The sequence below is a fragment of the Budorcas taxicolor genome, chromosome 1, assembly GCF_023091745.1.
Source record: "Budorcas taxicolor isolate Tak-1 chromosome 1, Takin1.1, whole genome shotgun sequence".
NCBI lineage: Eukaryota > Metazoa > Chordata > Mammalia > Artiodactyla > Bovidae > Budorcas > Budorcas taxicolor.
The window spans coordinates 120589143-120614710 of NC_068910.1; the positions used below are offsets into that span (position 1 = coordinate 120589143).

Below are 25568 nucleotides of genomic sequence, written 5' to 3' on the forward strand. Positions count from 1 at the left end.
CCGCGTTCAGTTCATAGGAAAACAGGCAACGAAAATAAAATCACATGTGCGAACATGCAAATGAAACAAAACCAAAGAAAAACACCACCGCACTACAGGCGCTCCGATCAGGGAAATTCGCGGCCTCCTGTTGCCAGTCGCCCGGCGAAGACAGCGGACAGCCGGGCGGCCAGAGAAACGAGAGCGAGAAAAGACCTTCTGGGGCTCCTCTCCTTGCCTGGCTCCGTTGACCCTTTCACCAAACTGCCCTCCGAGAGAAAGGGGCAAGAAAAACGCCTGTGCAAACGTGCCTCGGCGGGCTAAGGGGGAAGTGGGGCTGGGAAGAAAGGAGGGATTCGGAGAGCTCAGCTGTCCCGGGAAGCAGGAGGGAGAAAGTCTCTCCTTCCAGGCCCCGGCGAGGAGGGAGATGACTAGTCTCGCAGAATACGTCCAGCTTCCCAGACAGGAACCTTTAGCCGGGGCAACGGAAGGGCAGCCCCATCGTGCCTTCCTCTTCCCACCCCCTCTCTCCGCCGGGTCCCCGCCAGAGGGAGAAAGCCGCCCGGGCTAGCTGAGCCGCGAGCACGACCGTCCCACCGCCCTCCGCCTCTATCCGAGCTGGGGCCGCGGTGGACCCGCGAAGGGCGGAGTGGGCGAGACCATTGGAAAGGCTGGGAAGGGGGGGCAAGGCAGGAACGCGAGGGGCGGGGCCTACTAACCTATTCCAGATTTTCCTGTCCTCCTTAAAGCCCCGCTTTGGGAGAAACCCCGTTATCACAGAGGAGAAAAGAGATTTGGGGTTGTTTTTTTTTTGAAAGGGGTGGAGCGAGTGTAGGAGGGCGGGGTGGGAGGAGTCGCGGCTCGCACTTAGGGATCAGACGGGAGCGCGAGTTGCGCGGGTTGGGCGGGCGAGTCCCTGCTCCTGCTCTGAGGGTCCGGCTTCCTCTCCCCCTCCCGCGCGGGGCGGGGTGGTGCGTTCCGAGTTCCCAGGAGTTCGAAGAGGGCGGGTGCCGGGGTGGGGGGGAGGGGAGTGGCGGCGGCGGTGGTGGCGGGCGGCTCCCGCCTCAGCCTCGGCAGTGGCGTCGGCGACGGCGGAGTCGAAGCAGCCGCGAGCGCTCGACTGAGTGTCAGCCGGCGGCGACGGCTCAAGAACTGGGAGTTAGGGACGCGCGCACCGGACCTTCCGCCGCGGCCACTGCCGCCGCCGCCGCCCAGAGCCGGAGGCGCCGGGGCCGGGGGAGCCGGGCGGCGGGAGAGCGAGCGGGCCGGGGGGAGGGTGGGGGATGGCGCGGACCCCGGGGCCGGCTCCACTGTGTCCCGGAGGCGGCAAAGCACAACTTTCCTCCGCTTCTCCCCCCGGGGCCGGGCTCCTGCTGCCGCCCCCGACGCCACCGCCGCCGCTGCTGCTGCTTTTTCCGCTGCTGTTCTTCTCCTGGCTCTGTGGTAGGTGAACCTCGGCTGTCGGCGCGGGCTGAGGGGAGGCGCGACCGAGTGTCCCTGTGCCGCGGCCGGGCCGGCGCGGGCCGTTTTCTCGTGCGGAGGGCGGTTGTGTTCGGCGGTTGGCTGCGCGAGCGGGTGCCGTGGACTTTGGCTGGAAACTTTTCGCCGCGCCCGGGGCGAGGCCGGGGAAGGGCCGGGGCCGGCGAGTGAGGCGCCGACTGCCCGGTCCCCTCCCCCGCGGCCGCGCGGCTCGCCACGCTGCGGGTCGGGGTTTGGCTGCGGTGTGCTCTGTCCGGACGCCTAGTGCTCGGTGCTACCGGGGTCCCTCGGTTTTGCTCTCGGGACCGTTACTTGCTCGCTGATTCGCGGAGGAAGCCGAGAGCACGGACTTTTGTGCTGGCGCTAAGGTGATGGGATGGTCGTTTGCCGCTTCCTTTTTTCCCCGGGTGAAACTTGAGCTGTGAGCCTAGATACCTTTAGGAACACAAGAACCGACCGCGGAATGAAGCCTTTGGGTTCCCACCCCGCTTCTCCTTCCACCCTGGAGAAGGCACCATGTTAACCCACCCTGCAGCATCCCCTACAGTTTTCTTCGATCCTCCGGCCCCTTTCTGCCCTGGCAGCCTCTGGATCGCTTTGCATTGAGCCTGTCGCAGCCTTCCAGTTTGTGGGGCGTCTGTCTCACTGTCCACGTTTATTTAAGCTGAGCCAGTTTGTCTCCAGGACTTTGATTTATATGTAAAATACCTGACTGCATTGGCCGTGCCCCGGCTGTTCTGGTCAAAATAAGCCCCGCGCCTCTTCCCTGCCGTTCTTCCCATATGTTCTGTTACAGTTTTGTCACATTTGGGAGGTGGTCTCATTGTAAGTTTACTTCCTAGGCATCGGAGACTAGAAGACTACTTGTTAAGAGTATCTTTAAATAAATATCTCCGTTTCGTGCGAGAGACGTGGACTTAAGTGATCCTTAATGGAATGCGGCGATTTGGGAGACTAAGGCCACCGGTCTAGCTCTCGGGACTAGCTCTGTCTTTTGGTTATACTGGAACACAGCAAGACGTTATTCATTCGATGACTCCCACTTAGAGGAAAGTGGAGAGGAAAACTTAGGCTTGCTCAAAGCGTGTTTTACCTGAGACATTTTTCTAGTACATAAACCTGCTGTTGGATGTCAGCATTTAATGAAATCTTAAAAGAAACCAGGAAGTTTTACCAGTATTTACTACAAGAAGAGATGTGTGCGGTTTTCTTGGATGGTGTGATTTAGAAGAGAATCCTATACCCCTGTACCGTGTAGGTGTGTCGGGGTAGCTGGTTACGAGGAAGGCAAAGTTTTCAAGAGATGGAGTGTCCCTTATAGGCTGAGAATTTCCACCACCAAATCACTGTCACGTTTAAAGCACTGTAATGACAGTTTCTGGTTTACAGAGTGTAGTATGACAAATGGCATGTTATCTAATCTACGTTGTTTCTGTAGTGCCACTCCCCAGATGTTTGGTTTCAGGACACAATTCTTAATGCTGTTACTTCTTTATATTGCTGAAAGGTTCTGGATGGAATTTTGTGTACTGTTCTTTTGCATTAAGGAGTATTGTGGAATACATTTGGGTGGGAGGAAAATGGGAGGGGGATGTTAACAGTTTACTATTCTGATACAGATTGTGTTAAAGACTAAGAATATTTGTACCTCCAGTGAAGGTTTATCTAGCTAAGCAAAGCCCCCTGGAAGACTGAAGCAAGGTAATATGTACAGGTAATACAAGGAAAATTAAATTTGGGTAATAATTTCATAGTTACTGTGAAAGTAAAGTGTCATTTACTTTTTGAAGAAATATATTGGAATTCATATGAAAGAAGAAAAGAATTAAAAAGTCTTCCATAATAATGTGCTTGATATTTTAGAGTCCTGAAAATCCAAGTAGTACAGCCAAAAGGACTGTGATATAGAGAGGTGTAAATTGAAGTTTTTAGGAGTCATCTCTGCTTGTAGTTGTAGAGACAGACACTAGCTTTGTATTGCTGTGCACTGCTCATTTAAAGAGCTTCCTTTTTTTGGCTTAGAGTGTTATAACACCCTAATTTGTGAACCCTTATGACAGGTTTTTTCTGTCAACCTTTATTTTAGAATAAAGTCTTTGAATAGGGCACAGTTGTCCTGATTTATGGATACTAAGTATGGAAACGGAAATTTCTGCTTGTAACCTGTGCATTGATCTAACATTCATAGTACTACTTACAAGCTTTGGCATGTACTGATGTTTGAGTTTAGTTTTATTTATTTATAGAATTTTATTGAAGTATAGTTGAGTTACAGTGCTTTGGAAGGTGTTAGAAATGAGAAGATTTTTAGGCTTTAAAGAGATGACTATATGATGATTTGTTAATTAGAATGCTTTACTTATTTTTACCACATACAGACTATTTTTTTCTTTTTGCTGCTATTTTTGATATTCCGGTTACATATAGCATGGGCTTAACTATGCTAAACTCTTGGAGTATCCTCTATTAGCACAATATCATTTCTATGTCATGCTGATTTTATGGCTATTAAAAAAACCCTCATATTCAAACTAGTAGACATGGTATTCTGAAAACTATAAAAAGTAATCAGATTTGCTCTTTTGAAGGGTGTACATTATCTGTCCTATTTGAAGAAATGAAATTCTCACTCATTGTGGTTAGTTTGTGTGTGTATATGTATGTGTGTTAAGCCCGATAGATCATAGGTGTAAAGGTAAAGAGGACTAGATTTTCGACATTTTCTGACTTGATAAACCTGATTTATTTAAATCTGGAAGTCCATATTTCTTTATGGTGCCAGTGATCAACTAATATGTGATGAGATTTATCTTAGTTTCCCTTCCAATATTTTTCTTGAGGAACAGAGAATATTAGCAGGGATATGGTATCAATGAGAGAGAAGATAGACTACTGACCTAAGTTCCAGCTCTTCCCATTTTCAACAAGGTTTTATCTTAAATGGATATTTAGAAGGTTATAGAAGAAAAAATCTATTATGATGATGGAACATTTAACAGCACTTTCAGAAATTTCTTTATTCATGGCACTTGTTAGATACTTGAGGACACTGAATAAGGCAGAGCCCTGGCTTCAAGGAGCTTACAGCAGTATAATAGACGTAATGTATAAAGTAAATAGGTGGTTGTAGGGCTTCCCTGATAGCTCAGATGGTAAAGAATCCATGTGCAGTGCAGAAGACCTGGGCTCGATCCCTGGGTTGGGAAGATCCCCTGGAGAAGGGAACTGCTACCCACTCCAGTATCCTTCCCTGGAGAAATCCATGGGCAGAGGAACCTGGCAGGCTACAGCCCATGGGGTCACAAAGAGTCAGACACAACTGAGCGACTTTCATATAGGACAGCTTGGTGTTTATGATAGATTTGTGCATGAGGTACTGTCAGTTACCCAGAAGAGGAACCTAACCAACTATGTAGAGATATTAGTGTAAACTGAGAAAAAAAAAAAGTTACCTAAGAAAAAATCAATTGAGTCAGATTTTCTTATTGAGATAGGTCATTGTGGTAGGTGGTATAAGTTTGCTTTCTGCACTTTATGGTTAAGATACTAAATAGGCAGTTTGAATCTGAAAAAAGATTGTCACTTACCAGCTGTGTGAATCATTGGCAAGTTATTTAACCTCAGTAAACTTAAGTTTTTTCATCTTTTCAAAAAAGGGTAATATCAACTTGCTTATAGAGTTCTTGTGAGGATTAAATGAAAGAAAATAAAATAGCAGAATGCATGCAATATACATTCAAATTTTAGCATTTATTTTATTTCATATTATTATTAGGGGCTTCCTTGGTGGCTCAGTGGTGAAGAATCTGCCTGACAATGCGGGAGACTTGAGTTCGATCCCTGGGTTGGGAAGATCCCCTAGAGAAGTAGTAAATGGCAACCCACGTCAGTATTCTTGCCTGGGAAATCCCATGAACAGAGGAGCCTGGTGGGCTATAGTCCACGAGGTGGCACAAGAGTTGGACACAACTTAGCTACTAAACAAGAAAGACAAACCAACCAACATGGTATTTGTCATTCTTAAATTTTACCCTGATGACTTGAATAACTGGGTTTTCAACTTGATTGACTTGCTTTTTTTATACTTTCATCTTTATTTTGAGTGTATAGCCCAGTCAGTGCTCTTGAAGTGTTTGTTAAATTTACCTCGGATAAGTATACAGACCAGTTTTCAGAATGTAGGGATGTAGTGAAATTAACCCAGCTGTGTAATTGTATGGAATCTAGTTGGATGGTCCCATAATGATGTAGAATGTGTTTTAGGACTTGGCGGTTCTGTGTGGTCACTTAGAATGTTAGTGGTTATATTGAAAAGTGTAGAGTCGAAAATGTGCAGTTGAAGATAGAGTCGTAATTTCATTTCTACTTTAGCAAGTTACTGGTAGTATCAGGTTAGAGCCTACAATAAATATTGCCCATATCAATTTTCCTGCTTCTAAGACGGATATAATGGCAAAGTGACCCAAATTTAAAAGGAAGCAAAAAAGCAAATTTTGCATTTAGCTATAGTGTCCAAAATAGGAATTGGGAAAAGCGGGTCAATAATATATTTGTGGGTGTGGGTGTATTTACTGTTTTACCTTGTTTATGTCACTTATGCATATATATGTGTGTGTAAAAGAAAAAATATATATATATGTGATTCAGCAACTCTGAGGTACATTTTGCATCTGTATAGTTAAGGAACAAAACTTATGGCTTATTGCCTATTATTTGAAAATGATTGAAGTGAAGCTGGCCATGATACCCTTGTTAAAAAGGAGTATTTTGGTATTCTGTTGCTTACCCCTTAAAAAATTAGTGAGTAAATAACATATTCCTATGGCATATTCTCGGAGAAGGCAATGGCACCCCACTCTAGTACTCTTGCCTGGAAAATCCCATGGGCAGAGGAGCCCGGTGGGCTGCGGTCCATGGGGTCACGAAGAGTCAGACACGACTGAGTGACTCCACTTTCACTTTTCACTTTCATGCATTGGAGAAGGAAATGGCAACCCACTCCAGTGTTCTTGCCTGGAGAATCCCAGGGACGGGGGAGCCTGGTGGGCTGCCATCTATGAGGTCACACAGAGTCGGACACGACTGAAGTGCCTTAGCAGTAGCAGTAGCATGGCATATTCTATACTCTATTAAAGTCTCATAAAATTGGCAATACTGAACACATGATTTGTGAAAGATGTAGCGTTTAATTAACAATAGCCGAAGTGAAGTGAAGTGAAAGGCTCTCAGTCATGTCCTACTCTTTGCAACCCCATGAACCATACAGTCCATGGAATTTCCCAGGCGAGAGTACTGGAGGTAGCCTTTTCCTTCTCCAGGGGATCTTCCCAGCCCAAGGATTGTAGGTGGATTCTTTACCAGCTGAGCCACAAGGGAAGCCCAAGAGTATTGGAGTGGGTAGCCTATCCCTTCTTCAGTGGATCTTCCCAACCCAGGATCTTCCCAATTGAACTGGGGTATCCTGCATTGCAGGCGTACTCTTTACCAACTGATCTATCAGGGAAGCCCTAAGAATGACTGTTAATATGTAAATATAGGCTAAAATCAAAGAACCTTGAAGTAAGTAATGAGTGTGTCAGAAACTCAGATCCAAAAATCTCAGCACCATTAATGTCATACTTTTGGTTACCTTTTATATTTTTATCTAAAATTATCTTGAACCCATATCCTTTCTTGAGTTTATAAAACTTACGATTTTCTGTTTTAGGCTCTGACATAGATTAATTATTTGTGTAAATAAAATTTGTTGTGAATCTTTATCAAGGGTGAATTTTAGGTTTTTTCCTAAATGGCTCACTTATTACAGCATAGATCATTAATTTAAAATTTTAGTGATGGCTGCCTCCTGTAAGTCTAGATACAGTTATACTGCAGGTATTATATGGAGAAGGAAATGGCAACCTACTCCAGTGTTCTTGCCTGGAGAATCCCAGGGATGGGGGAGCCTGGCGGGCTGCCGTCCATTGGGTCGCACAGAGCCGAACACGACTGAAGTGACTTAGCAGCAGTAGCAGCAGCAGCAGCAGGTATTATAGCTGTTTCAGAAATGATATTGTATTGCATACTTATATTGTGAGTTTAACATGTTTTCTTTAATATTGCATCCAGGGAGATTATTTTACTTGCAGCCCTGTTAATTGCCTAGTATTCATTCTGCTAATTAAGATCAGTAGGAAAAAAGTACCATGTGGTATTGTGAGTAGATATCCATAAACTGGAATTTAAGGTATGGTATGTGAGAACATACCAGCTCATAACTGGTTTAAATGACCAAGAATTGACAGCATTTCCGAAGATTATTTTGTAGCTGTGAGATTAATTATACTGTGACTCTATAGATAGGAGAGGTTATAATATATATATATATTTTACTTTATTTGGTTTCCTTTAATAGGAAGTTAATAGTTTAATAGTTTTTTTTTTTTTAAATAGGTTGGCTGTTGTCCCAGTAGAGGTGCTTTACTTTAAGCTGTTAGATTTCTTCAGAAGTAAAACTTTTGAAAAGGAGGAGGGTATATCTATAAATCACTATTCTCAGCTACCCAAGGTCAGCCAAAGTACAGTGTGTTGATAGGTTCAAATACTAGTTACTAGGAAATCTTTTTCGAAACAACATCCCAGGCCCCACTGTGGACTAACTGGATCAAGAATTTTGCAAGGGGGTGGAGAGTGGAGCCTGGTGATTGGGGCATTTGTAGTTTAAGAGACATATTCATTTGATTGTTTCTTCCCTTGATGAGTACTATTTATTATAGCATTTTTATATGTGATTTGACCAGATGTGGTCATTATTTTGTTTATTATTGTATCTCATATGCTAAGTATGCAGTGGGTGCTCAGATTTCTTTATAGCAAGAGCTTAACAACAAAATAAAATTTAGTTTAAACCATCAGTGTCCCAATAGAGATCTGTGAACTTATATACATAGATTTAAGTTATCCTAATGCCACATTAAAAAAATAATGAAAGGAACATGTGAAATTAACATATTTTATTTAACGCAGTATAACCAAAATGTTATTTAGCATGCAGTTGATATTTTAAAATTGAGATATTTTACATTTTTTTTTCTTTTGTAGTAAGTCTTTGAAATCTGATGATGTGTACTATACACTTACAGATTGTTATTTGGATAAACTGTATTTCATGTATTCAGAAGTCAGGTGTGGCTGGTGATTACCATATTGGACAGTGCAGGTCTAAACTATATGTGGTCTCCAAAGTAGGTTATGCCCTTCTCTGGTACTTACTCAAAAGTCCTAAAATGATATTACTCTTCCTTCTTATCTAGTCCAATTCTGGAGCTCCCAGTTTGAAATTAATTTTCTCCATGAATACTTCCTTCACCACTTCTTTCATACAGTGAGATTTTTTCTTTCTAAAGTAGTTACTCTTTTCACTCATTATTTAGTAATGTAATTGTGAGTTGATCTATGATATGTGCTCTTTGCAGTAAAGACTTTGCCTCAAGCGTCACTGTATGCATCCTAGCACCTATTACAGAATAAACACAAGTTATTTTTTAAGCTTATAGATTTTTAACGTGTCAGGGAGGGAGAAATTTTTCTCTGCCCTTCTAGTTTCTCCTGTGTGGTCTAAATTACATTGACATGAGACAGATTAAAAGAACATAAAATAGAAAGTTTGATGCCATGTACACATACGTGGAAGAGACTCAGAAAACTGCTTAAATGAAAGTCGCTCAGTCGAGTCTGACTCTTTGGGGTGCCATGGACTCTACAGTTCATGGAATTCTCCAGGCAAGAATACTCGAGGGGATAGCAGTTCCCTTCTCCAGGGTATCTTCCCAACCCGGGTCTCCTACATTGCAGGTGGATTCTTTACTAGCTGAGCCACCGGGGAGGCCCTTCCAGGAAATGGCCTAACCCTCACATTAAATACCAACTTTGGCTACAGACAAAACAGGGTACTGGGGGTAGTGATTTGGGACTTCAGAGGGGAGAAAGGCAACTCACATAAAGATGTAAAACAAATGTTTGGTAAACAAATGTTTGCTGGGCCTTGTAGACACAATGGGAACATAGAGTGGACTCTGATCTCTAGGCCATGCAGAGATTCCCCACTACACTTTGCCTTTACTTTTTACAGATAACTCTGGAGATAGCTCAGTGCCAGGCCCTCTATCTAAAAAAACTTTTTAGGCAATTAGGGGGAAGGTCAAAGTTTCTTTCTGTCTTTTGGTCCTTGGGTGTTTTCAGCTCACAGTAATCCTGTGCCAGAGACATTATTGGGGAGCAACTTTTGTTCCCAAACATTTGCTTTTTTCCTTGTTAATAAGTGTTTTAGAATTGACCAAATTTGCTATACAACAAAAGGGTATCAAGAGAATACTGAGCTTATGATTTCATCTTCCATGTTGAAATAAGATAATAAAACAGAATAATAGCTATAATAAATAGCTACAAAAACTTCTCTGAATTTGACTTCATTTCCTATCTGATCCTAGCTATCCTTCAAATCCTTAGTCCCTGGAGCAAATTCTGTTCATTTTTTCATGCTTTTAGAGGAATGTTTTCCAAAGTGTTTAATAGAACCCTGGTTTCTGGAAAAAAGTGCCATGGTTGAATATATTTGGGAATGGGAAAAACTAATCGTGTAACCCCCTCCATCATGGAAAATCACTGTGTGCATTAGTTTATTAATGGCTTAAGAAATTCTTCAGTAAAATATCCTTTTCTGCAGTTAATTAAACAGCCTGTTTTTGCTACAGAAGCTTTGTTGTACAGAACACACTATAGGGAATGTATTCTTAAAGAGGTTTGTATATTTGATATTTATTCCTATCCTGACATTTTTTCCATTGCTATTTTCCAAGATAGGGGAGGAATTTATTTATTTAATATACTAGAAAAGGATGATAGGCTTTAAAGATGTTACTTGGTGAGAAATGTTCTTCATTGCCTTTTCTTTTTTCTAAAAATTCCTTTTGCTTTCTTTAGTTCTGTCTTTATACCTATCTTTATATTCTGTCCCCATTGTCTTACCCATTTTGAATCTGAGAAATTTGAGAAATTGACCTAGGAGGAATGCAATTCTTCCTCTTTGGTATTAGTACTGTATTATTAACCCCAAAATATATGTAGCTTAAGCAGTTTCTTTGGGATATACCTCACTTTATGTATAATACATATCATTCTGGGTTTGTGTTTTAGAAATAAGAGTAGGTATATTTAAGATAGCTTTTCTGTTTTAATGGAAGTATACCCGTGCAGTTACTGAAAAGGACATGAAAAAACCAAGAGGCGGATATAAAAATAGATGTACACAGCTAGGACTCTTAACATTTGAGAACATTGTATAAAATTAAAAATGTGCTTGATTCTTTCTAATGGTTTCATTTCAGAGGAAAAAGCAAAGTATTAATGAAGTGTTAGTATTGGAAAACTATGGTAAGATGAAGTCCACATAGTGACTCTATGAGTTATCCTTGATAGACATTATTGTCATTACTAAAATATCTGAGGCCATTGGTTTTGAAACTTATTGATACAGTATTTAATTTAGTCATTGCTACTGTGGGTTAGATTAAGATTTCATTTTACAAGTGTCCTTGTCATGAACTCCAAACTCCCTTATAATTTGATTTAGATTAGAGATAATCATTCATGGTTATAAATTCAGTTTAATGTTAAATAAGTCAGAGAATAGTCTATCTTGTATTTGAGTCTGCTTAGTAGTACCCATGTGTTCAGTCGTGTCCAACTCTTTGTAACTCTGTTGTAGCCTGCCAGGCTCCTCAGTCCATGGAATTTTCCAGGCAAGAATACTGGAGTGGGTTGCCATTTCCTTCTTCAATGAGAAGGAATACCCAGATTATTTTAAATGTAGAATTTTTAAAAAGCTTCTCTATTTTTCATTAAAGAAATTCAGGTGGGAGAAGGTACAAGGTACATAGCTAACAGTCCTGTCCTTCTCATTAAGGGCACAGGGCTAGAGCATTATAGCATTTTTCACTAACCAGGAGTCTTCATATGTTAATTGCTGTAGCAGCTACTTAAAAGAGGTAAAAAATTACCACCAACAAAAACTTTGATAAACATATGCAAGTAATGCAGTTGTACTGAGCATCCACTTTTACATTAACTTCTCATTCCTATAAGCAGTTTTAAGGTTATAAATAGGTGATTATTTTGATGACACAGTTTCATTTGCCTAGTCCACATTAGAACCAGAGTGAATTTTAGTATTGCAATAACAGTGAGAAACACTTCTTTCAAGTTGTTACCTTTTGTTGTACACTAGCACAGTGTCAAAGATTTGTTGTTTTTCTTTTAAAGCTGGCATAGCTTTTCCAGTTGAATGACAAAAAGAAGGCACATCAAGGTTAGAATTAGTAATACTAATGAAAACATTTTACTTAGCAAGAAATAAGACTCATTGGACTATTGATACTCTTTTCTGTATTTAAGATAGATTATTTTTTCATTTTTCAGTGAAAAACATTGTCAACTTTTAGATTATTTGTAAAAGATTTAGCAATTATGGTGGCTATTTTGAAACCATGAATTGTTTGTAAGGCTTATTTTCTATATGTGTATAGAAGAGTGTGGGCTTTGATTGTATTTGTATTTGTTATATTTTGTAACTGCTAGTGAAAATGTTTACATGAATAAGTAGCCGGTGAAGTTTTTATATAGTATGTTAAAAAGTCTTCTCTTATAATAAAAGCTTTAACGTTAACAACATCTGTTAAAATATAAAAACAAATCTGAAGTTCTCTGAGAAAAATAAATATTTTTTCTTAGAGAATACTTCTGTTGCTTTGCTGCCCTCTACAGTCATCTAAGATAGTCACTCTAGACTTTTCTTCCATCAGATGATTAAAATACTTTCTTGACACGTGTGCTTTAAATTTCGAGAGTGAGTTAAGTAATATTTACTGTAAAGTATGATAACATATAGATAACAACAGTTGATCTATACCTTTAACGCAAAAAATAAAAGTTTACAAGTAGGGGATGGACAGGAGACTACTGCACATCAGTCAAGAAACAGATGAGAGAGCACCAACCTGGTGATGGGTAGTGCAGAGGACACCACAGTGGGATGAGTGCTCACAAGCTTATGAAGCCGTTAGTACGAGTAACGGAGTGTTAGGTATCTGTAACAGCATACCAAATGGTATGATACAGCCCCCCCCCCCCCCACCCCAAAAGAGATCAGTAAGGCCTGTAAGAGTCAAGGACACTAATTAGAGGAAATGAAACTTTGGAACTGTAAGAATGATTTGAGTTCAGACAGGTAAAACAGGGTTATGTCAAACAGGAAAAGAAAATATTAGAACACAAAGCATCTGTTACACAGAAAGGGCTATGCTAGGACCCTTGGAGTCTTTTGCCTTTAGGAAATGTAAAATTTAATTGTTAGCAGATTTTGGGATTAGAAAATAGCGTGTGTGTTTCTGTATATTTTATACCCAGTTACTTAATCTTTTTGCCTGTTTCAGTCCTTACATGAAGTGAAAGTGAAAGTCATTCAGTAGTGTCCAAGCCTGTCCAAGCCTTTGCCTTCTCCAGGGAATCTTCCCAGCCCAAGGATCGAACCCAGGTCTCCTGCATTGTAGGTGGATTCTTTAACCAAATGAGCTGTCAGGAAAGCCCCTCGGTCCCAGCTGAGCCACAAGGGAAGCCCAAGAATACTGGAGTGGGTAGCCTATCCCTTCTCCAGTGGATCTTCCTGACCCAGGAATTGAACCAGGGTCTCCTGCATTGCAGGTGGATTCTTTAACCAAATGAGCTATCAGGAAAGCCCCTCGGTCCTTATACACTTAGCTAAATGATGCCTCCTTTACAGAGTTGCTGTGAAAATTAAATGAAATCCTTATTAAACTATAGTAAAGTGCTTTACAAATACAGCTAACCATAATGGAAGCAAAAATGGATTGTCTTAGGTTAAAAATGCAAAGTGTATCTAGTTGCTTCAAAAGAAGAAGTTTAACTGAGAAAGATTCAATAGAAGACCTGATTTTCTAGCTGAACCTTGAAGAAAGAGTTTTCCATTTCTGAGGGAGGTCAGTAAAAAAGCATTCCAGGCTGAAAAGATCACTGGACTGAGGACTCTGTGGAAGGAATTAATGTTCCCATGTGGTTCAAGTATGAGCTGTTATGGAGGGGAGTCATAGATTTTTAAATACTTTGCTGATGCTGAGGAGATGAGAGTTTGTGTGGGAGGCAGTGAGAAGCTTTTGAAAGCAGGTAACTACTGAGTCTGTGATTCCAGAATATTTTATAGCTCTGACAGCACTGTAAAAGATACATGGGAGATAATGAGAGACAAGCAAAAGGGAAAACCATTGCAGCTGTACATAAGAAGAGAGGATTGTGGAGAGAAATGGCAATTTGATAGAAAAGTTTGAAGGGAGGGATAGATCTGAGAAGTAGATTACATGGTGTCTGAATATCATCGTGGTTGAGGAGACAGGAGTTGGATATGAACTTAGATTTCTTGAGTGACTAGAAGAGGATTGTTGTTCAGTCACTCAGTCATGTCGGACTCTTTGTGACCACATGGACTACAGCATGCCAGGCTTCCCTGTCCTTGACCATCACCCGGAGCTTGCTTAAACTCATGTCCATTGAGTCAGTGATGCCATCTAACCATCTCATCCTCTGTCATCCCCTTCTCCTCCTGCTTTCGGTCTCTGCCAGCATCAGGGTCTTTCCAGTAAGTCAGCTCTTTGCATCAGGTGGCCAAAGTATTGGAGCTTCAGCCTCAGCATTAGTCCCTCCAGTGAATATTCAGGATCGATTTCCTTTAGGATTGACTAGTTTGATCTCCTTGCAGTCCAAGGAACTCTCCAGAGTCTTCTTTAACACCACAGTTCAAAAGTGTCAATTCTTCAGTGCTCAGCATTCTTTATGGTCCAACTTTCATATCCAGACATGACTGCTGGAAAACCATAGCTTTGATAATATGGACCTTTGTTGACAAAGTAATGTCTCTGCTTTTTAATATGCTTTCTAGTTTTGTCATAGCTTTTCTTCCAAGGAGAAAGCGTCTTTTAGTTTCATGGCTGCAGAAGGATTAATGTATCAGTCTAGTAACTTTGTGGATGCATTTTAATTGTGGTGCCTCTGGGATGTATTTTACAGCTGTAGTTAGAAATTTGTTGTGAGAGAGTAGAAGGGAAGGACGTGGAATTGGGAATTATCAGTATTTGGATTAGATGAGCTCTTGGAGGGAGAGGCAGAGCGGGAGAAGAGAAGAAGGGAGAAGAGAAGAGAGGAAGGAAGTGGAAGTAGGGAGGGGACTGGCAAAGAATTTAAAGGTTGAGGTACATTGATAAGAGGGAGGGAAGGGATAAATAATCTGGGAATAAAATCTTGATAGATCAATACATTTAGTAGTTAAGAGAAGTACATTGATCACTGAGTAATTGAGTAAAAATGTTTAGGAAAAAGGTCAATTTTCAAAAAAAATTAATGAAGGAATAATGAAAAAACAGTAGGGTAGGACTTGCTTTTGGGAAAGAGGAAATGAACAAATAATTTGAGGGGGAATAATGTATCAGTTATTGTGGACTGAGTGTGTTGTCCCCAAATTCCTGTGTTAGAGCTCTAATTCTCAGTGTGGTGATTCCATTTTTGTCCACAGGTTCTATTACGAAGTCCCATAGCCCAAGAGAATAAATTTTCTGTGGGTGTCTACTATAGAGAGTTGAAGAAAAGCTTTTTAATTTTTATGATGAGACTTCTTTGTCTTTGTGAGGGGGATGGGAAGGGCACTTTGGTGTGGCACCATCCAGGAACAGAAAGTAAGTGGATGGTGATGGTAGAAATGAAAGGGAAAATTTTAAAACGAGAGAATAAAAAGGCAAAACAATACCTCTTGATCTCAGGATATGAAGAATGAGTAAATATTAGTGCATTTGGAAATTATATATTAGGTAGATGGGAGAATAGTGTAAATACTGCTCAAAAGGAGGTTGAGGTTAAGAATTAGATACCAGATGGAAGGGTTTATTAGTTTCCTAGGGCTGCTGTAACAAAATACTACAAACTGCACGGCCTACAGTAGCAGAAATTTATTCTCTCATGGTTCTAAAGCCTGGAAGTCTGAAATCAAGGTGTCAGGAGGGCTGTGTTCCTCTGAAACTCTGGTGTAGAATCCTTTCTTGCCTCATCCTAGCTTCCAGTGGTGGCCTTCAATCCTTGGCATTCCTTGGATTACAGCTGTATTCCTACAGTCACTGCCTTTGTCATCACAGGCCATTTTCCCTGTGTTTTTGTCCTGGTGTGTTCCTTCTCTTGTAAGGACAGCAGCCATGTTGAACCAAAGCCCAGCCTACTCCAGTGTGACTGTGCTTAATTTACATCTTAATTACATCTGCTACTGCTAAGTTTCTTCATTGTGTCTGACTCTGTGCTACCCCATAGAAGGCAGCCCACCAGGCTCCCCCGTCCCTGGGATTCTTCAGGCAAGAACACTGGAGCAGGTTGCCATTTCCTTCTCCAGTGCTTGAAAGTGAACAGTGAAAGTGAAGTTGCTTCAGTTCAGTTCAGTTCAGTTGCTCAGTCATGTCCAACTGTGACCCCATGAATCACAGCCTGCCAGGCCTCCCTGTCCATCACCAACTCCCAGAGTTCACTCAGACTCGAGTCAGTGATGCCATCCAGCCATCTCATCCTCTGTCGTCCCCTTCTCCTCCTGCCCCCAATCCCTCCAAGCATCAGGGTCTTTTCCAGTGAGTCAACTCTTTGCATGAGGTGGCCAAAGTACTGGAGTTTTAGCTTCAGCATCATTTCCTCCAAAGAAATCTCAGGGTTGATCTCCTTCAGAATGGACAGGTTGGATCTCCTTGCAGTCCAAGGGACTCTCAAGAGTCTTCTCCAACACCACAGCTCAAAAGGATCAATTCTTTGGTGCTCAGCTTTCTTCACAGTCCAACTCTGACATCCATACATGACCACAGGAAAAACCATAGCCTTGACTAGACAGACCTTTGTTGGCAAAGTAATGTCTTTGCTTTTCAACATGCTATCTAGGTTGGTCATACTTTTCTTCCAAGGAGTAAACGTCTTTTAATTTCATGGCTGCAGTCACCATCTGCAGTGATTTTGGAGCCCCCCAAAATAAAGTCTGACACTGTTTCCACTGTTTCCCCATCTATTTCCCATGAAGTGATGGGACCAGATGCCATGATCTTCGTTTTCTGAATGTGGAGCTTTAAGCCAACTTTTTCACTCTCCACTTTCACTTTCATCAAGAGGCTTTTTAGTTCCTCTTCACTTTCTGCCATAAGTGTGGTGTCATCTGCATATCTGAGGTTATTGATATTTCTCCCGGCAATCTTGGTTCCAGCTTGTGCTTCTTCCAGCCCAGCGTTTCTCATGATGTACTCTGCATATAAGTTAAATAAGCAGGGTGACAATATACAGCCTTGACGTACTCAAAAGTTGCTTAGTCGTGTCCAACTCCTAGCAACGCCATGGACTGCAGTCTACCAGGCTCCTCCGTCCATGGGATTTTCCAGGCAAGAGTACTGGAGTGGGGTGCCATTATCTACAAATATCTTATTTCCAAATAAGGTAGCACTCGCAGGTACTTGGAGTTAGAGTTTCAGTATATTTTTAAAGGGTGATATAACATCTCATAACAGAGGAGTAATGATTTTAGCTTTGACTGTGTTAATTGTGAGATTTGAGGCTCAAGTGAGAGTGGCAGGTAAATAGAGAATTTGAAGATGTGAAGTATGGGCTGGTTTGAACCAGACTTGAGACATTAATTCAGGAAATACTAAAACTCACATATGAATATTAATATAATATGTTAACATTATATGTGTGTGTATATATATATATGCACACACATATACACATATGTGTTTATATATATTAAAGATACAAACACACAGAAAGTATACGTGGAAAATATGCAGTCTGAAGAACTAATACAAAGTGAGCACATCCACAGAAACATCACCCTGGTCAAGGAATAAATCTTTACCAGCACTTCAGAAGCCCCCTTCCCATTATTGAGCTTAGTCTGTGCTTAGTCACTCAGTTGTGTCCAACTCCTTGTGACCCCATGAACTGTAGTCTGCCAGGCTCCTTTGTCCAGGGAGATTATCCAGGCAAGAATACTGGACCGGGTTGCCATGGGGATCTTCTGAACTCCGGGATTGAACCCAGCTCTTCCGCATTGCAGGTGGATTCTTTACCATTTGAGCCACCAAGGAAGCCCTTCCCACTATTTTCCAGTCACAATTCTTCTCTCTTCTTTTGTAATAACCACAATTCTGACTTCAACATCGTAAATTAGTTTACCTGTTTTTGAACTTTCTATTTCTTTGCCAATTTTGGAGAATTAACCATTTATCATTTTTAATGTTGTATAGACATCTAGGTTATTTTCATTTTGAGGCTTTTATGAATAGCACTGCTGTGAACATCACTGTACATATCTTTCTTGACTTATGATGGGGTTATATCCCCATAAGTTGAAAATATTATAAGTCAATATTTATTTAATATATGTATCCTAACAGACATCACAGCTTAGCCTGTGTGTATATCTGTGTGTGTGTGTGTGTGTGTGTGTGTGTGTGCGCGCGCACGCATGTGTTTCATCATTCAGTTGCATCTGACTCTGTGGCTCCATGGACTGTAGCCCACCAGGCTCCTCTACCCATGGAATTTTCCAGGTAAGAATGCTGGAGTGGGGTTACGTTTTCTACCCAGGGGATCTTCCCGACCCGGGGATCCAGCCTATGTCTCTTGCATCTCCTGCACTGGCAGGTGGATTCTTTACTGCTCACACCACCTGGCAAGCCCCCTGTATAGCCTAGCTTGTCTTAAACATGCTCAGAACACTTAACATTAGCCTGTAGTTGAGCTACCTAACACAAATCCTGTTTTATAACAAAGTAATGCATATCATGTAATTTATTGAATACTATACTCAAAAAATGGTTGTGTGTCCGTTGTTTACCCTTGCGATGGCATGACTGACTGGTACCTGCCCCTCACTGCCCAGCACCTTGGGAGAGTATCCTCCTACATATTGGTAGCCTAGGAGAAGTTCAAAATTTGAAGTGCACTTCCTACTGATTGTATATTGCTTTTACACCGCTATCAAGTTGAAAAATATTTAACTGAAATCATCAATAGTTGGGGACCATCTGTATCACTCTTTTGCTGGTGGAATTGCTGTTTTATTTTGTGTATGTTTTGGTTGAAAAGGTTTTCCTGAGTGTTTGTTACAACTTAAACTTCCCATCGTAGTGTTTAAGAGTTTTTCAGTTGCTCTGCTGCCTCACCAGCCCTTTGTCATGTTGTTCAGTCCCGCATTCCTATCTGGCTCTTTGTAACCCCATGGACTGCAGCACACCAGGCTTTCCTGTCCTTCACCATCTCCCAGAGCTTGCTCAAACTCATGTCCATTGAGTCAGTGATGCCATCCAACCATCTCATCCTCTGTCACCCCCTTCTCCTCTTGCCTTTAATCTTTCCCAGCATCAGGGTCTTTTCAAATGAGCCGGCTCTTGGCATCAGGTCGCCAGAGTATTGGAGCTTCAGTATCAGTCCTTCCAATGAATATTCAGGATTGATTTTCTTTAGGATTGACTGCAGTCGATCTTGCAGTCCAAGGGACTCTCAGGAGTCTTCTCCAACACCGCAGTTCAAAATCATCAGTTCTTTGGCACTCAGCCTTCTTTGTGATCCAACTCTCACATCCATACACAACTACTGGAAAAACCATAGTTTTGTCTAGACAGGTCTTTGTCGGCAAAGTGATGTCTCTGCTTTTTAATATACTGTGTAGGTTTGTCATAGCTTTTCTTCCAAAGAGTAAGTGTCTTTTCATTTTTTTTTATCCATTCCAATTAATGCGTAATGATATAATATTGTGGTTGTAGTTTATACTTATCTGATGGCTGAGATCTAAGGATTATGGACTATTTGAATATCCTCCTGTGAAGTACCTTTTCATTCACTTCCCATTTTATTCATTTGGATTGTCATCTGTGGATTTGTAGAAGTTGTTTTTGAATTCTAGTTGTGAACCATTTATCAGTTATGCAAATATCTTCTCCCACTCTGACCTTTTCACTGTATTAATGGCATCTATGGACAGACACTTTAATATATATTCATGTAGTCAAAACTAATCCTTTTCTTTATAATTAATTCTTTGTGTCTTTTTTTCAAAGTCTTTGTTATATCATCATGAAAACATTTTTCCCTAGAAACTTTATTATTTTGCCTTTAATATGATAACGTCTAGAATTTATTTTTGTGGTTAGTGAGGTAGTAAGTAAGTAAAGTCACTCAGTCGTGTCTGACTCTTTGTGACCCCGTGGACTGCAGCCCACCAGGCTCCTCAGTCCATGGGATTCTCCAGGCAAGAATACTGGAGTGGGTTGCCATTTCTTTCTCCAGGGGATCTTCCTGACCCATGGATCGAACCCGGGTCTCCCGCTTTGGTGGCAGACGCTTTAACCTCTGAGCCACCAGGGAAGCCCCTAATGAGATAGGGTCCATGTGTTTTCTTCAGTTATTATCCACTTGACCATCTCCATTTATGGAAAAGACCCTCTGCTTTGCAGTACTGCCTTTATAATAAATAAAATAGCCATTTATACCTGGGTTTAACTTTGGATTCTCTTCTTTGTTCCATTGGTGCATTTTACTATCTGTGTACAAATACCATAGTGTCTGATTATAAGTGTATAATAATATATCCTATATTGGGTATAATAAGTTAACCTACTTGTTCAAGTTTATTGTGGTTAACCTTGGTCATTTTCCTTTCCATGTACATTTTATTGGCAGTTTATCAGTTTTTACGGAAAACCTCCAAGGATATTAGTGGAAGTATATTAAATCTATATGAATTAATGTGGGGTTAAATTGGTAGCTTTATAATACTAAATCTTCCAACTCAATGAACCTAATTTATCTATTTTCTGAGATTTTCTTTACTTTCTTTCCATGAAACTAGTTTTTTTTCTGTGTGTAGAGGTCTTGTATAACTATAAACTTTCAGTTAATTATAGATTTCAAGTTATTTTTTGATGTTATTATAAATGATATTTTAAAATGTTACTGTTTATAGGCATATAAAATTATAGACCTTGCTAAATAACTTCATTTATTTCTAATACTTTGTTGAATCTTCTGGATTTTCCATCTATACAGTCATACCATCTATGAATAATTAAAGCCTTATTTCTCTCCAATCCTTATACTTTTTTTTTTTTTTTCTTTTCCTTTGCTTATTGCACTGGCTAGGACTTCCACTATGATGTTGAATTAAAGTGGTGACCGCAGAGATCGTTGTCTCATTCCTTATCTCAGAGGTAAAAAAGTGTTCAACATTTCAAAATTAAGTATGACGTTTGCTGTAGTTTTTTTTTTTTTTTTATCTCTATCAGTTTTGGAAATTTTCTTTCTACTCCTAGTTTGGCTATGAATTTTTATCATGAATAGAGTTCAATTTTATCAAATGCTTTATATTAATTTTGAGATGATTATATGATTTTTTTTTATACTGTGAATTACATTAAAAAAAATGTTTAATCATCTTTGTGTTTCTGGAATAATCCCAACTTGATTTTGATGAATGTATCCTTTACTATATTGCGGGATTCAACTTTTTTTTTTAAAGTTTTTTCTTTGCTATCTATGTTCATCAATTGAATTGACCTGTAATTTTCTTACAATGCTCTTTCAAAGTTTTGAGCAAGGTCGTGCTAGACCACACAAAAAAACTGAGAATTGCTGCATCTTTTTCTGTTCTGTGTAAGAGTTTAATAAGAATGATACTTTTTTTTTTCTTTCAATTGGTAGAATTTGTTGGTAAAACTGTCTGGACTGGAAGTAATTTTTTTATGGGAAGGATTTTTAGTTCCAGTTCACTTTTTAAGTAATCATTTTCTTCTTACATCAGGTTTGGCACATTGCATTTTTATAGGAATTTGTCAGTTTACTGCTTGCAATCTGTTGACCTCAAGTTGTTAAGTTTTTTTAACTAACTTTTTACTGCCTGAAGTATCTAATAGTAATGCCCCCCTTTCTCATTCCTCAGGTTTATTTATTTTTTTTCTGTTTACTGGATCAGTCTTGCCAGAAGTTAATCAGTTTTATTCAACTTTTCAAAGAAATCTATCTTTGACTCATTGTCCAAGCTCTCTATGTTTCCCTTTTATAAAAAAATTTTGGCCCATACCTCATGGCATGGGGTATCTTAATTCCTCAATCAGGGATTGAACCCAAGCCCCCTGCATTGGAAGCGTGGAGTTTTAACCCTGGACCATCAGGGAAGTCCCTATGTTTGTTTTCTGTTTCATTATTATCTGTTCTGTATTTTCTTCTACAATTTTTGGATGGTTTTTTATTATTATTAAATGGCTGGTTAGATTATTGATTTTTAGTATTTCTCTTATATATATGCAAATTGAGCCTGTATGTTTTCTAAATAAGGTCACATTCACAGGTGAACATTTCCTATTTACTTTCTTCATCTGTGCTTTATTTTTTTCCACTATAATATATGAACTTCTGCTACATGAATTTTTCTAGCTAATTTTTTGGCTTCTTGTATTTTTACTTTTCAGTATTACTTATGTTTTTCCCTCTTATTTACAATTTCCCTGATTTGATTTTAAGCTCCTGAAGGGCATGGAATGTGCCTCTTCCTGTCCTTTCTCAGCATAAACTCTGGTCTATATTGGTAAGTGTTAAATAAGTGTTAGCGAAAAAAATGGATGTGCAAAGAAACCGAATTAAGAATTTGCCTTTCTGATTTCATCACTGTTATTTGTTACCAATACTTTAGATTTTTCTTACTTGTCCAAACTTTCCGTGTATTTTCTGTTTCTGTGAATCTCTTTGCTTTCATCCTTCTTCCTATAGTACCCATTCTCTGTTTGGAAAAACTCAACCTTTAGAAAAACTCTACCTTTCCTAAATAAGATCTAGCTCAAGTTCTGCTGCATTTCCACATATTACCAAGTAAAATTAGTAATCACCAGTTTGGGCTTGGCTGAAGAAAATGTTTCAACTTTTCTCCTCTACACGCTTCTCTCATTCCTTCTCCCAGGTCTCTTTTTCACCCTTAATTATGGTGACTTTCATAAAGGTGATATAACCCAGTTTGCCTTTGAATGTCTAGGCTTACAACTGTATTTCTGGCATAGTCAACAATAATACTCCTCTACTTCTTTTCACTCTAAAAGATGATCACTTTACCGCACATCCATTGCCTCGCATGTCTTATTTTCTATTCTAGATTCTCAGCTACTGGAAGTCTCAGGCTGTGTTATGTTCTGTGTTATAATGTTCTTAGTCGCTTAGTTGTGTCTAGCTCTTTGCAACCCCATGCATTGCAGCCCACCAGGCTCTTCTGTCCCTGGGGATTCTCTAGGCAAGAATACTGGAGTGGGTTGTCATGCCCTCCTCCAGGGGATCTTCCCAACCCAGAGATTGAACCCAGGTCTCCTGCATTGCAGGCAGATTCTTTAACGTCTGAGCTACGAGGGAAGCCCACGTTATAATACTTAGTACTTAATATGGAGTGAATGAAATGCAGTACATATTTGAGCTCTTACCATGTGCCATACGTATTTGTAGATTTTCCATATTAGCTCACTTACTTTTTCACTTATTACAACCTAGACTTGTAATATCTAAGCACTTGCCCCAGTGTTTTTCATTTATAGTAGCCTTGCAAAATGTTAATTCTGAATCAGTTCAGCTGTACAAATTCTTTATGCTTATTTCTCAGGTACTAGTGGGACATGGGGAGAAAAAAAAAATCATATAACCATGGAGACTGGTGCTACTGTTAATCAGGCTTTAGCTTCAGTTGGACCTTAGTCAGTTTTTCTAACAATTCTTTTGGTTTAGCTTCAGTTGGACCTTAGACAGTGTTTCTAACAATTCTTTTGGTTTAGTTAGTGCATGCTCCATGAAGCTAAAGCCTGATTAACAGTGGCACCAATCTGCGTGGTTATATGATTTTTTTCTCCCCATGTCCCACTAGTACCTGAGAAATAAGCATAAAGAATTTGTACAGCTGAACTGATCCAGAATTAACATTTTGCAAGGCTGCTATAAATGAAAAACACTGGGGCAAGTGCTTAGATATTACAAGTCTAGGCTGTAATAAGTGAAAAAGTAAGTGAGCTAATATGGAAAAGCAATAGAATGGGAAAGATTAGAGATCTCTTCAAGAAAATTAGAGATACCAAGGGAACATTTCATGCAAAGATGGGCTCAATAAAGGACAGAAATGGTATGGACCTAACAGAAGCAGAAGATATTAAGAAGAGGTGGCAAGAATACACAGAAGAACAGTACAAAGAAGATCTTCATGACCCAGGTAATCACGATGGTGTGATCACACACCTAGAGCCAGACATCCTGGATGTGAAGCCAAATCAGCCTTAGGAAGCATCACTACAAACAAAGTGGAAGTAATGGAATGCCAGTTGAGCTCTTTCAAATCCTAAAAGCTAATGCTGTGAAAGTGCCGCACTCAGTATGCCAGCACATTTGGAAAACTGAGCAGTGGCCACAGGACTGGAAAAGGTCAGTTTTCATTCCAGTCCCAAAGAAAGGCAATGCCAAAGAATGCTCAAACTACTGCACAATTGTTCTCATCTCACATGCTATCAAAGTAATGCTCAAAATTCTCCAAACAAGGTGTCAGCAATATGTGAACCATGAACTTCCAGATGTTCAAGCTGGTTTTAGAAAAGGCAGAGGAACCAGATACCAAATTGCCAACATCCGCTGGATCATCGAAAAAGCAAGACAGTTCAGAAAAACATCTACTTCTGTTTTATTGACTACGCCAAAGCCTTTGACAGTGTGGACCACAACAAACTGGAAAATTCTTCAAGAGATGGGAATAGCAGACCGCCTGACCTGCCTCTTGAGAAATCTGTATGCAGGTCAGGAAGCATCAGTTAGAAGTGGACCATGGAACAACAGACTGATTCCAAACAGGAAAAGGAATAAGTCAAGCTGTATATTGTCACCCTGCTTATTTAACTTCTGTGCAGAGTACATCATGAGACACGCTGGGCTGGATGAAGCACAAGCTGGAATCAAGATTGCTGGGAGAAATATCAATAATCTCAGATATGCAGATGATACCACCCTTATGGCCGAAAGGGAAGAAGAACTTAAGAGCCTCTTGATGAAAGTGAAAGAGGAGAGTTAAAAAGTTGCCTGAAAACTCAACATTCAGAAAACAAAGATCATGACATCCTGTCCCATCACTTCATGGGAAATAGATGGGGAAGCAGTGGAAACAGTGACAGACTTTATTTTGGGGGGCTCCAAAATCACTACAGATTGTGACTGCAGCCATGAAATTAAAAGACGCTTACTCCTTGGGAGAAAAGGTATGAGCAACCTAGACAGCATATTAAAAAGCAGAGACATTACTTTGCCAACAAAGGTCCGTCTAGTCAAAGCTATGGTTTTTCCAGTGGTCATGTACGGATGTGAGAGTTGGACTATAAAGAAAGCTGAGGGTAGAAGAATTGATGCTTTTGAACTGTGATGTTGGAGAAGACTCTTGAGAGTCCCTTGAAGTGCAAGGAGATCTAACCAGTTCATCCTAAAGGAAATCAGTCCTGAATATTCATTGGAAGGACTGATGCTAAAGTTGAAACTCCAATACTTTGGCCACCTGATGTGAAGAACTGACTCATTTGAAAGGACCCTGATGCTGGAAAAGATTGAAGGCAGGAGGAGAAGGTGATGACAGAGGATGAGATGGTTGGATGGCATCACTGACTCAATGGACATGAGTTTGAGTAAACTCTGGGAGTTGGTGATGGACAGGGAGGCCTGGCGTGCTGCGGTTCATGGAGCCGCAAAGAGTCGGACCCGACTGAGTGACTGAACTGAACTGACTGATTGCATGCTCCATGGTTTTTTAGTTTATTTCGGCTGTGATGTGTCTTCCTTGCAGCGCCTAGGCTCCTTGTTGCGACGTGGGCTTCTCTAGTTGTGGCTCGTGGGCTCAGTAGTTGCAGCAAGTGGACTCAGTTGCAGTGTGTTGGATCTTGGGTCCCTGACTAGGGATGGAACCAGGGCCCCTGCGTTGGAAGCTCAGGGTCTTAACCACTGTA

At 40.5% G+C, this 25568-nt stretch overlaps 1 protein-coding gene across 1 annotated transcript in view; it reads left to right on the forward strand.

Annotated features, from left to right (window-relative positions):
* The first annotated feature begins 1262 nt into the window (after positions 1-1262).
* Positions 1263-25568, forward strand: part of NECTIN3 (nectin cell adhesion molecule 3) — a 63825-nt gene continuing 39519 nt past the window's right edge. Inside the window, exon 1 of the mRNA XM_052649227.1 lies at positions 1263-1422. Coding sequence (XP_052505187.1) covers positions 1263-1422 — 160 coding nt within the window. The remainder of the gene's footprint in view (positions 1423-25568) is intronic.